Source organism: Scardinius erythrophthalmus (assembly GCF_964197995.2).
Source record: "Scardinius erythrophthalmus genome assembly, chromosome: 7".
Taxonomy (NCBI): Eukaryota; Metazoa; Chordata; class Actinopteri; order Cypriniformes; family Leuciscidae; genus Scardinius; species Scardinius erythrophthalmus.
In genome coordinates this window covers 40,624,686-40,640,584 of record NC_138227.1, presented here as the reverse complement: position 1 = coordinate 40,640,584, position 15,899 = coordinate 40,624,686, and the positions used below count along the sequence as shown (strand labels likewise).

General features: G+C 38.0%; 1 protein-coding gene across 1 annotated transcript in view; it reads left to right on the top strand.

Annotated features, from left to right (window-relative positions):
* The first annotated feature begins 7,161 nt into the window (after positions 1 to 7,161).
* Positions 7,162 to 15,899, top strand: part of porb (P450 (cytochrome) oxidoreductase b) — a 56,595-nt gene continuing 47,857 nt past the window's right edge. The window contains exons 1-2 of the mRNA XM_081369882.1: positions 7,162 to 7,253; positions 11,366 to 11,558. Coding sequence (XP_081226008.1) covers positions 11,383 to 11,558 — 176 coding nt within the window. The 5' untranslated portion in view covers positions 7,162 to 7,253; positions 11,366 to 11,382. The remainder of the gene's footprint in view (positions 7,254 to 11,365; positions 11,559 to 15,899) is intronic.

The window sequence follows — 15,899 nt, the reverse complement described above, 5'->3', positions numbered from 1 at the left end:
AATGCAAGTCAGGAGTTTTGAGGAGCCAGCAAAGGAATCATGTTAAATGTGTACTATACTGCCATTTTATATAAAGATTATATGACTGAAAGTAACGCAAGTCCACTGAAGGTGAGTTAAATGCGAACCCATGTGCAGTTTATTGAAAGAGAATACAAACCAAACTTAAACATGGCATAACAGACTTCAGAATTGAACAGACTCGACTATGAACAGAACAGGCTTGACAAACGATGGGTTACACTAACAAAGCTTGACAAGAGACATAACATAACACAAAGGGGGTACGTGACAGGATCAGGAAATCACATGACAAAACCCGGAACATTACTGTGACATGAAAACCTAAATCTGATACAAAACCAAACGGGACACTGAACATGTATTAAATATAATAAGTGTAAGGAATCATACTGCAGTGATGATGTGTGTCAGGAGTGCAGCAGGGTGAGGATCAATGATGGAACTGGTCAGGAATGATGATGACCAATGATGGAACTGGTGGATGGTCAGTGATGTTGACTGGTTGCTGGCAGGTGGAGGATTGGTGATGGCTGGGTGTTGGAACAATGGTTACTCCAAGTGTTTCCATTGCAGCTACCAATGGATTCGACCTCTGGAGCTGTTAGCTGGATGTTGAAGCTTGGCTACTGTTGGTCTTTTTATTTATTTTTTATTTGTGTACTCCACAGCATAATGGAAGCCTGCAGGAGAGTGACTGCGTTGGGGAGCTCCATGAGGGAGGAACTGGTCTTAGTCCTAAATAGTTCCTTCTTGGGAGGGACGACAAAGAGCACCTGTCTTGAACTCTTTAAAGGAACACGCCGACTTTTTGGGGCTTTAGCTTATTCACCGTATCCCCTAGAGTTAGATAAGTCCATACATACCCTCTTCATCTCCGTGCGTGCCGTAACTCTGTCTGGCGCACCCACCGCTAGCCTAGCTTAGCACAAAGACTGGAGGTAAATGGCTCCAGCTAGCATACTGCTCCCAATAAGTGACAAAATAACGCCAACATTTTCCTTTTTACATGTCGTCAAGTCAAGTCAAGTCATCTTCATTTATATAGCGCTTTTAACAATGTAGATTGTTTCAAAGCAGCTTTACAGAGATAAGCGTATAATTTAAGGTAACAGAGATTGTTTTGGCTTTATAGCAGAGTTAAGTTATTTTCCATCTAAAGTTAGTTTTGATTGATTTGCTTCCGTCGCAACGATCATTTGTTATTAAATTAGGGGCCGCTAAGACGACACCATTCCCTCTACACAGACTTTAAACGCGAACCTGTGAGAAACGCTGATGGCGTTCACATGCGCATTTAGAATTGGTTCTATAGTTATGTGCGTTTGAATATACGCAGGTTTGGAATTCCCTACAAGCCAAGCCTAAACAAAGTACTTGTCTTTCCTTATAAATTTTGATAAAGAATTTTATTTTATTTTGTTGCTTTGGGGTAGGAAGGCGAAACGAATTTTCCCGACAACGCCTTATCTGTATAGTTGTAGAGGGATCCTCCATAGGGAGAGACTAGTTGGCACTTCAGCACTGCGTTGTCATCGGTTCCAGGCGAAGGTCCTTCGTCAGATCTGGATACGGCCTGGATCCGGCAGGCTGCAGGAAAACCTTGGGATAAACACAGACACTAAAATTAGCGTGGATGGCATTCTTCTCATGATGTAACGAGTACATCAGGATTTATGGGAAGTGTTCTCGGTTCCGGCTGACCGAATCTATGCAGCCTAACATTAAATTATAGAAGTGTATAATGTATTATGTGAATGCTAGGTCAAAGAGATGTGTCTTTAATCTGGCTTTGAACTGACAGAGTGTGTCTGCTTCCCGGACAATGGTAGGAAGACTGTTCCAGAGTTTTGGTGCTGAATAGGAGAAGGATCTACCGCCAGCAGTCAATTTTTATATTCTAGGTATTAGTAACTGGCCGGAATTTTGAGATCACAATAGACGTGAAGGACTATAATGCGTTAAGAGCTCGCTCAAGTACTGCGGAGCTAAACCATTTAGTGCTTTGTAAGTAATCAGCAATATTTTAAAATTTATGCGATGTTTAATAGGGAGCCAATGCAGTTTTGACAGAACTGGGCTAATATGGTCATACTTCCTGGTTCTGGTAAGAACTCGAGCTGCTGCGTTTTGAACCAGCTGTAGTTTGTTTATTAAGCGTGCAGGGCAACCACCCAGTAGAGCATTACAATAATCTAGCCTTGAGGTCATGAACGCATGAACTAATTGTTCCGCATTTGTCAATGAGAGCATATGGCGTAATTTAGATATATTTTTAAGATGGAAAAATGCAGTTTTACAGATACTAGACACGTGACTTTCAAATGAAAGATTGGTATCAAAGAGCACACCCAGGTTCCTAACCGACGACGAAGACTTAACAGAGCAGCCATCGAGTGTTAGACAGTATTCTAGGTTATTACGTGAGGAAGTTTTTTGTCCAATAATTAGAAACTCTGTTTTTTCAGAATTTAGAAGTAGGAAATTACGAGTCATCAAATTTTTTATATCCGCTATGCATTCCGTTAATTTTGTGAATTGATAAGTTTCGTTAGGTTTTGAAGAAATATACAGCTGAATATCGTCAGCATGTCGTGATTTGTATAGTCACAACGTGTACAAATAACAAGGTCACATGAAACACAGCCATCTTCTAACCGTATACACACTGGGAACTATATTCTCAGAAGGGGAAGCACTGCTACTTCTGCGCAGAACTCTGAGCGAACTCTCTGCTCCTCGTCACGGGGCTTCTCAGTTGCTGCGAGCAAATCACTCCGCCCAAGTAGCAGTGCTTCGCCTTCTGAGAATTTAGTTCCCAGTATGTATACGTTATTAGATGGCTGTGTCTCATGTGACCTAGTTGGAGCCGTTTACCTCCAGTCTTTGTGCTAAGCTAGGCTAGCGGTGGGTGCGTCAGACAAAGTTACGGCACGCACAGAGATGAGAAGGGTATGTGTGGACTTATCTAACTCTGGAGGATACGGTGAATAAGTTAAAGTCCCAAAAAGTCGGCGTGTTCCTTTAAAGTTCACTAAGATACTGTTTTCTCCAGCAGGACTGTCATTATTGTGCTGTGTTGCCGTTTTGGATTTTTCACATGCTGGCAAGGGCTTTAATTGGATGGCAAGATGACAATCAGATCGAACCAATGATCAACTTTCACCATGAACACTGCTGTAGTCAGGTAGGACAGAAGGTGGCTTTCTTGCTGCACCATGTACTTGTTGCCTTACTGGATACACTGGGAGCAAGACCAACCTTCATTTTGTCAAAGTGACCAGAGACTATTTGCCTGTGAGCATGTGCACTCCACACTTGGAGTGATTGACATTTCATCCAAGGACAACGCACACTTCCTTTCAAGGACTGTCAATCCATCTTCCTTTAATTTTAGGAAAGCAAGGATCTCTGTTAACAGACCAGGCTCACATTTAACACATTGCATCTTTCTTTGCAGGGTTCTGATTCCTGAAATGTTAACACCTTCTTAACTGTGCCATTGCTCCAGTGCCTTAATTAGTCTGCCTAGTGCCTTAATTTGGTCTGTTGAAAAAGTTAATATTTTGTCCCCAATTTTCATTGTCTTCTTAAAGAGCTGCATTTCCCCTATTTTCTTGCTGCCTTTGCTTTCTTGGTGATTTTTTTAATTGTCTTTTTATATATATAATTTTTTTAAATATTAAATTGACTGGCTGGTGGCTGACTGGTAGTGTCACATGTCCCTGTCTCTCCTCACTAGCCATGCCTTCTCTTCCTTCAGTCACTTTCTATTCTCTCAGTGTCCTCATCTCTTTTCTCATTTTGTTTCCACCGTTCAAGAAGCTTGCCCATCTATCCATCAGTTATTGGTTTCATAAGATACTGCCGAAGCCCTCCTTCAAGTCTAGACCCAGCAACTTCAGAGCTAGCACCAAGTAAAGTGTCATACATATCATCAATCAGTTTCTTCTGGCCTGGGGCCTTTCTGAAAGGGTACTGCAATCAAATGACCAGGGTGGTGTCAAATGAAAATACATGTGATTTGTATCTTAGATCCAGAAGACAGGCAAGGCCCACATATTTCACCTCCTCCACTTTTGCAAACCGATGGTTGAGACTCTCCAACAACTCTTGTTTTATTGTTTTAATCCCACGAGAGGAGGGGCCTCACAGACGGGATGATGAACGACACTGAACTTTTGTAGTGGCTCATCTCCAGGGTCTCAATATTACAGGAAAATTCCAATGCTTAGGCTGGCGAACCCACAATGCTCACTTAGCATATGTTCAAAGCCCATTTTTACTCTTGCATCCTGACCGCCATGTGCCAAGTGAAATCCCATCGGGTTGGGCCAGCCTGGATGATGGCTTGTACAGGTAGGCCAAGCTCCTGCTGGATCAGTGCTAGACGCTGTTTGGCTGATAATGAATTATTAAAATGGGTATCACACCTTCTCAGCACTAATATAATATTTTGAACAACTCTTAAGTAAGTTAAGGCCATCATTGACAACAAGATGTAATGTGAGGGCACTGCAGATCACGTCAGGCAGTTCAGTAATTCTCATACCTTTAAAAATGGTAGCACCACTGTCCCTGAGAACAAGAACCGCTCTATCTTTGTCAATTTACCATTGTTCCAGCATGCCTCACTAAAGCACTCCCCAGTGTGTTATCAAATCATTGCTTTGTGTTCAGAATTGCTTGCCTGTGAATCCACTAATCATCAATGAAATGGCATGTTAGACTCATTAGGGATTCAGTTGCACCAGACCAGCAGTCTGTGGAAAAAGCCAAGTTATAATCTGCTTTATCAGGCTTTAGCAGCACTTTAACCTTTTCAACTATTCTGCTGTGAATACTGGTTAACAACTCAACGTTTCACTTTTCCGTGTATCTCTTGGTTCTGCAGCAGCAATCCAATCTCTAAAATCCTTTCTTTCCAAATATTGTGAGAAGTTGATTTTCTGTAGCAATTATCACTGTAAGCATCATGCCAAGTGTTTTTGAGCAGGCATCAGATGTCAGCCACTTTGTCTGCTTTTCAAACATTTTGGGAGGTGTAGTTTGAATGTCTTAATGCCTTTTTAACCCCAAGCTTACATTCCTTTGGAATTCTTTGCACTCTTCCACCCTTGGTAATGATTGTGTGAACTAAGTCCATACTTGGATTTTTCCCCCTTTTAGTCATCTTAAAAACAAAAAAGGGGTTGAAAATTAGTAGTCTTCCATATTACACATATAAAACATCTTTTTTTATGTCTAACAGCAGCAGCAACACTAATATTAACCATGGGAGCAATACATTTAAGGTTAATGTTTTCAAATGTAGAATAAATAAATAGCAGGGGAGTCTTTCAACTTTGCATAAACGTAATCATTTACTAAACTACAGTTTTAAAAGAGAAGACAGCTACATCGGAATAAGTAGACTACACATTGTCAGGAAAGTAACAAACAAAACAGTGAATGCATCATTGCAAGGGCAATGATTCAGGGCTGTTTCATTTAATTTATGCAAAGTTAGGTTTTTGGGACGTGACGTGACATATTACGTGACTCTGTGAGTTTGTCTCCATTTCTTAGTGCTACATATCGAGCATTTATGTAACACATTTTATCCTTGCAAATAATTACTGTAATGTTAAATAAAGTTTATTAATTAAAGCAAAGCAAGTTACTTTACCTATGCACTGTTGTTGACTCGTCTCCCGTCAGACAAAGTGCTGTAATAGCGGTCTTATGTGTGACTCTCAATAAGGCCATTTACTGGTGTATCCGATATTACAAAACCGATATCCGATTATAGAAACATACTTAAACAGCAGAAAAATATCGGTTGACCTCTAGAAGGGACCATGGTGGAGCTGGCAGAGATGGAGTAGGAAGAACTACTGTGTTGAACAAGAGACAATAACTGAAAAGTGTTGGGACAATTACAGACTGTGGATTTATCTCTATTTATTAAACTGCAAATGCTTTGTGCATGTCTGAAACTTAACTGATTAAATAATAAATACATAAAAAAAAAAAAAAATCTCTGCATTACAGTTACATGCCTTTTAAATAAAGCAACATGCAGCATATTCTCATATTCTTTCAGTATATTTACACCATATAATATACTGATCATAAATATATGGAAATATATCTTCGTTCCGTAAGGTTATACGTCGTTAAAAATACGTCAACAAAGACCACATTTTAACTAGTTTGACATTGCACAGAGGTCGAATATCGGACATTCAGAAGACGTCATAAAAAGATGTAATAAAAATGTTCATTCTGGCTCTTCAGGGGATGTCTTTTTTAAATGTATGACAAAGATGTAAAAAAGACTCTTTTGGACGTAACTTTGATCAGTGGGTAACCTCTCAGGTGTCATTAAATATATTTTCATTTGTAATGCAAATATTAACCAAAGGCTTATGGGTTTGGATTGACATAGCATGAGGTGTTGAACTCTCCCTAAAGAAGAAAGAAAAATCTAGATAAAAGGTTTAGATTGACCAGATGATCAGAAGTTCGTTAGACTGACTAATCAAAACTTAAGTGTTCATTTAATAAAAAAAGTGAATAATTTACATTAAAAGTTGGCGTTTTTGGAACACATCTGGAACACATATTAAGCCCATTCCAGATTTTACTTTTGCAATTAAACATATTCATTTTCTAATTTCATGACCAAACATAATCTGATCGTACGTGTCTATATGAGAGATTAAACTTTGATTTAATACTCACCTTATTGAAAGGCAATTCATTTATTAGAAAACATGACAAACTTTTTGTTTCACGTCGTTATATTTTAGTAACCTCACGACGGAGGAAAGTTTACTGCGGATTCAGGGACGTGAAAACATGTTGTATCATCCTAATGATTGCATAACCATCACCCTTAACCCGTTGCACTTTGAAATGAATTATTTCACGTTGCATGTGCAGCATTACAAAACATTTTTTAGAAGCGTCCACTGCTTCATCAGGTGGATATATCTTTTAGTAAAACTTACACTGCTTTATACTACCACAACGCAAAATAAGGACACACTACTACATATTTGAAACTACAAAAAATAATCACTACAGATAAATATGATTTTATTTATCCACGCAAAATACATTTACAAATATTTGTCTGGTCTCCCCCCTCTCCGCGGAATGGACCAGTCGAGTGTGGATGACGGAGGAGTGACATCACATCAGTTTTCCGCATCGCGTGAATCTCTTGTCAGTGCTGAAGGGAGCAGGTAAGAACTTTTCGCAAACTTCTGTGTTTTAAAACTCTCTCTTAAAGTTGGTATCAACATAGAAGTCAACCTTCTGCGCTAAAGATTTGCAGTGGATTAGTATTGTGTGTCTTTAGTTCTCAGTTTGTTGTTCTTCAGTTTTATAGAAACAAAAAAGACCTCAAACTACACATCTAATGAGTTTTGATTCAGAGTTTATTTTACTGTTTAGATTTCCCATGTTTGCTCAACATTTTAGTATGCTCATTGATTACCACATTTTTTTACGTTTACAATTAGCCTATATACTCTGTGGTTTGGTAATTTAATAAGTAGTTTTCTGCATTGTTGAGGAAGTAAGTTAGCTTGCCTTTAACCGTATTATTAATTTGGCTTCATGGATTCACACAATGTTGATTATGCATATTGTGAACTTCTTGCCTTAAATGTAAAAAAAGTGTGAAATGTGAATATTTAGTGCAATTTCACATAGTTCATGAATTAACTAACTAAAATACTGTGATTATACTTAAATACAATAGTAATTATGTGTACAAAATAAATGTAATCAAAATCTGAGTTGGAACATCACGCTTGTTATGTACAACAGTATTGCAAAGATTAAAGTTTGGTGTACTGCACTTTTCTTTTTTCTAGAGATCATTTGCAGTTGACTCCAATCATTTCTATCACCATTAGTTTGGTCTTCTGAGACACGTCAGTTTTTCGCATGAAATGCTTCATCATGTTTATCATGTTCCTGATGCTGACAAAGCAGTTTTTTTTTTTTTCGAACATGTGGTTTGACAGATTTGTCAAATGATAGGTTCACAATTTTTTCCTTCCTCTTTATTTTCATGATGGGTGCATGAATTATGGCCAGTAATTTTAAAGCTGCTGTATTTTATAAGAAAATGAAGTGCTAAATACGGGCAACAACCACATTTGAGTTTATGTACTTGATAAATCGGACAACCTTTATAGTCCTTCTTGTATGTCAGCAGCTTGAGTTTTTAAAATTATGTCATTTATGTTGTAGAACAAAGCATGCACGTCTATGAAAGCCCATTTCCACCACATAAGAAAAAAAAGCATATCTGGTAGGTCATAATTATGAGAAGAAAAGTCTAGCCTAAATTATGACTAAAACTTTCTGTCATAATTTTGACTTTTTAATCTCATAATTATGTCTTTTTATGTCATAATTTTTATTTAGTATGTCATGATTTTTATTTAGTATGTCATAATTCTGACTTTTCATCTCATCATTTTGATTTACCAGAGAATGATTTTTTTTCTTATGTGGCGGAAATAAGTAATGTTAACACAGCTTGGCTATTTTAAAATTGAACAGCTCTATTTCCAATGACTTTAATAAGTTCCAGTATTAATGACTTTTACAGTACCTTTCCCTCAGATGACAGTGAAACTATATGCTCTTAATATTACCGCACTGAAAGGTTGGTATAGGAGCCCGGTTGCTATGGTGGTGATGTGGACTTTGTAGGCTGAACATGGCAATGTTTATAAGCACAGCTGTGAGATAAAAGTAGTGTTGTTTGCCATCAGGTGATAAAGAAGGTTGGATATTAATTTCATTGATGGTTTGGCTTATTTGGATCAGTTTGTTTTGACATTAAGTAATACTAACATTTAAGTCGAATATTCAAGTGTTTGTTTTTGGAGGAATAGCTAAATGAATGAATAATGCTTGAAACCAGAGAGGATTTGTTTGAGCATACTAGGCTTGTCATGATATAAGCTAACAGACCGGTTATACCGATTATGTGGGGCAATACCAGTATGAAATTTTATACCGGTTTAAAAGCGGGAGAATTATGAATGAAACTTACTTTGATGACAACAGTTATTATATCATTATAGCGACACATGCAAATGATAAACTTTCACTCTATGATGGTTAAACTTTGCAGTTAATCTGTGAGTCACATGCGTTCTGAACCTGGGGTCAGCTGATCACGTATCAATGACCGCTATACTCGACTTTGCACATGACAAGCACAAATGTGACTATTGTGGAAGCGCACATCGCGATATCGATGCTAAACGATACATCGTGCAACCATATTAAATGAGAAGTGCTTTCAATCATTTAGACATTTTTCAAAAAATTTATAATTATCTCACCTAAATGTTTGAACAGTGGGCCAATAGCCAACACACAGCACAAGCCTGATTTCAAACTCTGAACTGAATTCACAAAAAAGACAAGTAAACAGTCAGTAATAAAATAAGAACAAATAAACAATTTACAAGCAGCAGTAGCACAAATAAATAAAATGGATTAAAGACACAAATAAAATAAACAGTGCTTTAAGTTTTGTTTTGTTTTGCCCAGGTAGGTCTATTAATGTAGACCTTTTTGTAGACATTTAATAAGGAATCAAATGTAAAATAATACTGGATGGCCTTCCTTGAGTAAATTAAATAAGATTAATCCTTAAAATTAAGGTTACAAAAGTTAGTCATTCAAGAGCAGTGATGTAAATCAAACAACAAAAGACAAAGAAAAAAAACAGAGACAGGCGCAGGATTATTAGGCTGCTGTCACTTTAAGAGCTGCACGGATCCAGTATACTGTTACACATCTTTCTCAACTGTATACGTTCACTTAAGACAAACCCGACTGTGTTTACTGCAGTCACGGCGGTAATGGTGTACATTTGTGTGTATTTGACCATATAAAAACAATTTGGTACTCGCGAGCTGTTTGTGAGGCGGCCTTATGTGTGTGCGCTTTAAAAGAAATGTGACACTTCCTGTGTCAGCTGTGCAGCCGCTTATAGTGCAGACGCGATGTGCTGATGTGAAGCCATTTGAGCATTTAGAGAGGGAAAGAGAGAGAGTGCACCGTGATTCACTCACGCTGTTTGTGAAATTATTCACAAATTCACTCTAAGTTATTTAATAAAGAAATATGAATTGTCCGTCACCTTCAGCATTATACTTATTTTACGGCGCCGCTGCATGTCATGGCGAACTTCTCACGGCAGGCGCGCGTCTTTATGCGTCGTCAACATGAGATCGGCCTTTTTTAGACCACAGATCAAACTTCCCAAAGCGATTATCGGCCGATAGCGATCTTCCAATAATAAACACCAAATTCAGTATGCACCTCTTATTTTCTTTATTTTTATTTGACAGTAGGCTAGTCCTTTTCCCCCCTGAACATAAAACATACCGAACGCACCGAGACCGTAACCCTAAAACCGTGAAAAAAACCGAACCGTGAGTAATTTGAACCGTTACACCCCTAATGTACAGGCAAGCAGATGAACCTAGAATATGAACGCAGTGCGCAAAGTTTCACGTTAAGCATTTTCCCATAGATTTTTTTTTATTTTCTTTTTTATGCAAAATGCGTGTGTTGCATTCATATTCTTGGCTCATCTGCTTGCCTGTATCGTCAATAAGGTGTACAGTATATTGAATTTGATCTTTTAAGATCACTGTCTGAGTACATTAGTGTTTGTTTTAGACCGTCCCACTTTTAGCCAATAGTTCTGGTGCTGTATCGAACCCTAAACTTGCAGTTTGTTCACATATCTTTGTTTTCCTTCTTTTGAGAGGTGATATAAATATTTGTGGCTTGAATCAGATGGTAAAAAATGACAGGCCTGTGCTGCATATGGTTAATTTGCAAATCTTGTGACTGAAGCCTCCTTTTTGTTAAGGACATCAGAGGTCATCGTTCATTCCACACAGGCACTACTCTTGACACCTCACTTTTTGGATAAACTAAATCACTAAGTGTGTAAATTCACACAATTTTTATTTATTTTTTACTCATTGATTCATTTTTTAAAGTGGATACCACCAAACCGTATTGTGGCACTTAAAAAAAAAAAACAACGTTTAATAGATTAATAGTTTTGACTTATAGAATGTGTATATCATACTGTATTGTGTGGCAAGACTAGTGCATACCTTGGTTTTTTATTTAGATTTAGTTTGCCTTCGATAAAACTGTCCGTGCAAGGTTACTAAATGTGTGATTGCACCTTACATGAGACTTACAGATGGCAATGCATTTGCCAAAGATTTCTTTTTTAGATGATCTAACATTTTCATGAGTGTAACGAGTGTATGTTATGTGCTTTGTCTTAATGCAGCTGTGCTCCTCGTATCAATGGCAGACTCACAGCCCGATCCCTCCACTCAGCCGGAGCTGATGGAGGAGGACGAGCCCTTCTTCAGTAACCTGGACCTCTTCCTCTTCACCCTCATCGCTGGCCTGCTCATCTACTGGCTGATATTCCGCAGAAAACCTGAACCCATCCCAGAGTTTAAAAAAATAGAGACTGCGTGAGTACCTGACATGTTCATCAAAATAAGTCATGTATGGTTTCTCCACCCTGCTGTCCAGATGAGGAGTAGAGCACATTAGAATGGAAAATTGGACAAATCTTCACTTGTTAAAAATCTTGGATATCTTTTTTTTTTTTAAACAGGTCATTGTGTGACTGGTGGGTCATATGAAGCTTATTTTTAAGATAATTATGTATATATATATATATATATATATATATATATTAGTGGTGGGCCGTTATCAGCGTTAATGCGCTGCGTTAACGCGAGACTCTTATCGCGCGATAAAAAAAATATCGCCGTTAATCTATTCCCCAAGTTGGGTTGGGAGATGGCTCTACTACACAAGCTATGATGACGCAATCTACCCGCGGCCGCGAGGTAAACCCGGCTGCAACGCATATTCGTCGTCATCTTAAGTAAACACGGCTGAAAGTGAAAGCTGCGACATCCATTATTTGGACTTGGTTCGGATTTAAGCCGTCCGACAAACAGCAGCAAACTATCCGAGTGTGTGGGGTAACGGTTCGGTAAGTTAACACACGACTAATCCGTTCTACCACCTCAAATTCAAAACGAAACATGATATCACTGAATACCAGCGCGCGCGTATTATTCTCATTCCAATATATCTTAGTGGTGTAACGTTAACACATAATCTCTGTCTACGCCCGATTTTAAGAATCGTTGTTGTGTTTCTTTTTAACTGAAAAGACATCAGTTAGACAATATTATAACTTTAAATTTGGGGTTTCATAAGCTCAAAGCTATAATAAACATTAGACCTACTTAAGATCTCTGCAGCTAGTGTACTTAAATTTTATTTATCTGCAAAATTATGTTGTATACTTACAGTTTTGCACAATATATGTTCTCAAAACTACATATACCCTTTAAAAAAAAAAAAATTAGCAGTTGTTTAGCAGGGTCTCTGTAACCTGTTCTGAAATGGTTTTATTATAATATACTGTATATCGTTATCGCAAGAGGCTGCAATGTATATCACAATATAGATTTGATTTTAGGCCATATCGCCCATCCCTAATTGATAGCCTATAGTAGTTGATAATAACATAGGCCTTTGTTGCCTACGGATGGTAACAGTACAGAAGTAACCTTTTACAGTCTATGAGTAGAACAGCTTTCTCAAGCAGTTTGTGATGCATTTTGGAAACAGGAGATGAGCCCCTGGTCTAATGCGCCACCTGGCTTGAGAAACCCGTTCTCAAAGACTTAGCCTACTTTTATAGTCATTATTTGGGTAGCACACATATTCTGAATGCCTTCGGCAGAATTCAAATGAGCCATTTTAATCTAGATTAATCTAGATTAATTTCAAAATTAATCTAGATTAATCTAGATTATAAAAATTTATCTATGCCCACCTCTAATATATATATATATATATATATATATATATATATATATATATATATATATATATTTTAAAGCTACCGTAATGAGAATTATTTAAATTGTAAAGGGCAACTGCGGGCACATCATGGTAGGATGTGTTGTGTACCAATTTTTGCTATTTATTTTTGATTAATTCATTACAACAAAAACAGTCTGTTCAGACAGTAAAATATTATCCAGTTGTAATTTTCAATTTCTTTCACTCTCACAATAATGAGAGGGTTTTTTTTGCTGGCCACCATGAAATGTTTTTTCTTGATTCAAAAATATAATTTCATATAAAACCTATACTATATAATATAGTTTTTTTTTTCTCAGCATTTGAGGTATAACAAGACAAAAGGAGTATTTTGAGAAATGAAATTGACCATAATCATTGTAGTCTTCCTGCTAAAAAGCAGTCCTCCTGGAAACATGTAGTGTTTTTTCATGCCGTGCTTCATTCTGCTGACGCAGGAGTTGCAGGGAATGTTTATTGCTTGATAGCCTTGGGTAATGTCATTGGCAAAGGTCTTCCTCAATGCCAGACATTGTGGTCACTCCTGAGCTTTTCAAGAGAGATAACAAACTGAAGAACTTCCTCATGGTTGAAGGACACGTTTTGTGCTTCATTTATCTCTCTCCCATTCATCACCTGGCTTAAGAGATTTTTAATTCAAACATGTGTATTTCTGCAAAGCATTCCCACTTGTTACCAATGGATAAAAGGCTGTATGCAAATTAAAAAAATAAATTAAATTAAAAGTTTAAATAAAATATTTAGCTTGCACCATTTTGAGGTAGTATACCAGACATACTAAAATATTATAGTGATATTATCAAATTTTATAATATTATAAAATATTATCAGTTCTCACTGGTGGAAAAATGGTGAAAACATTACTGATGTAAACATTTTATCTGATATTATGTTTCTTAAATACTTTAATAAACATACCATGTGATTTTAATACTTTTATAATGACCCTCCTTTTTCTTCAAAGATTTGTTTCCAGTAAGTCCCAAATAGCAGACTTGTGGTTTTGTGGTCCTCACTTGTTGTGCAGCTGTGTGAATGGCATTGGTTGTCATGTGTCTTGTGACCAGTTGAGTTGTGGCAGAAGTCCAGTAACTTCAAGCTGTATTTGATGTTTAAACAGTTTGCAGGTTAAATGCATATATCTATATGACGAATGACACTATCAATATGAAAACAAAACTATAGTGATAGCGTGATAAGCCAATCACAGTGTGTTGAAGGTATTACCTCTCCTCCTGTGAACCTTTGCCTAGTCTAAAGCTGCGTTTACATGCACCCTCATAATGCGATTTATAATGGGATTTTGGCAATATTGTGATTAAACTAATGCGATTAAGCTCATAATCGTAGTAACCATATTCACATTAAACTGTGGCGCAATGAAAAAGGCATGTAAACGCCTTAATCATATTGTTAATGCTCTGACGTCTGACCAAAGTGTGCATGTGCTCGTTTCTTAGTTTTCTCTTCTCCAAATCGCTAAACTCTGTCAACTCAATTCGCTGCACAGTCTCTGCTCTGTATCTTCATCCAGAAGGCACGAAGAACGTGAAACTGCATTATGCTGTAGTGCTGGATAGATACAGGAGACCCAGGGCCCTATTTTAACGATCTGAAACGCAAGTGTCAAAGCGCAAAGCGCAAGTAACTTTGTGGGGGGGTCTTTGCGCTGTTGCTATTTTCCCGGCGGGATAAATGACTCTTGCGCCAGGCGCAAATCTAAAATGGGTTGGTCTGAAGTAGCTTCATTACTCATAGGTGTGGTTTGGGCGTAACGTAAAATAAACCAATCAGAGCGTCATCTCACATTCCCTTTAAGAGCAGACGCGCTTGTTCTAAAGCGGATTCCTATTGTAACGGCGGATTTGCCAGACGCACGCGAGGAGCGGATCACAGCCAAGGAGAGCAACGCTCTCGTCAGGGACGTTGGGGATGGAGAAACCCACCCAAATTAACTTCGGTTAAAAAGGCGTATGATAATTTGGGTAAATGTGTAAGCTAGATGTATGCTTTTATAATAAATTGTCTATCTATCTATCTATCTATCTATCTATCTATCTATCTATCTATCTATCTATCTATCTATCTATCTATCTATCTATCTATCTATCTATCTATCTATCTATCTATCTATCTATCTATCGTAATAATGTATGATTTGCAAAAATGAAAACTGCTGCTTCTGTGTAGATGAGAGAATCAAAGTGTATGCGCGTTGTGCACACGCTACATTGATTATGGCCAAGCATGCGCCCTTAAAATAGCATATGAATAACATGCGCAACGCGCCACTGACTTTAAACTATTTTTTCCTGGTTAGTGGCGCAATTGTTTTCTAAACCTGCAAAATAGCATGAAGGAACGTTTGCGCCGGAACACGCCTCCTTTTTTGCGCTGAACCGCCCAGGGAGCGCAAGTTCATTCCCTAGTTTAGCGATGTGCTTCTGTGGAGGGAAAAGCGCGCTTTGCGCGGGTGCAAAATAGGAATGATACATGCGTTGGTGCACAAAGTCAATTGCGCTGGGTGCAAGATAGGGCCCCCAGTGTCAACCACCAAATCCACCACAAGTCTGTGAGTCAGAAGTAGATATAGTACACACTGTGCTTGTAATGCTGGGAGCACAAGCTGAATGTTCAGTGTACAGTACAGCAACTTCTGATAATAAAATTGCATGTATCTCATGCGTATTTGATGGTGCTGATCAGCAGGTTAGCGTGATGTCTGAACTCTTAACACTTCCTGGATGCTACAGTTACAGTCAGGCGGTTTGCAGCGTTAGCTAAGTTTGCCTTCGATCCACAGAGAAAGCATCACTCCCTCTTCCCCACCTGAGCACAACTGAGAGGTGGCCATTGTTCTGCGTTTTACTGTGTGCTGCACGGCTTGTACGGGGCCGAAAACT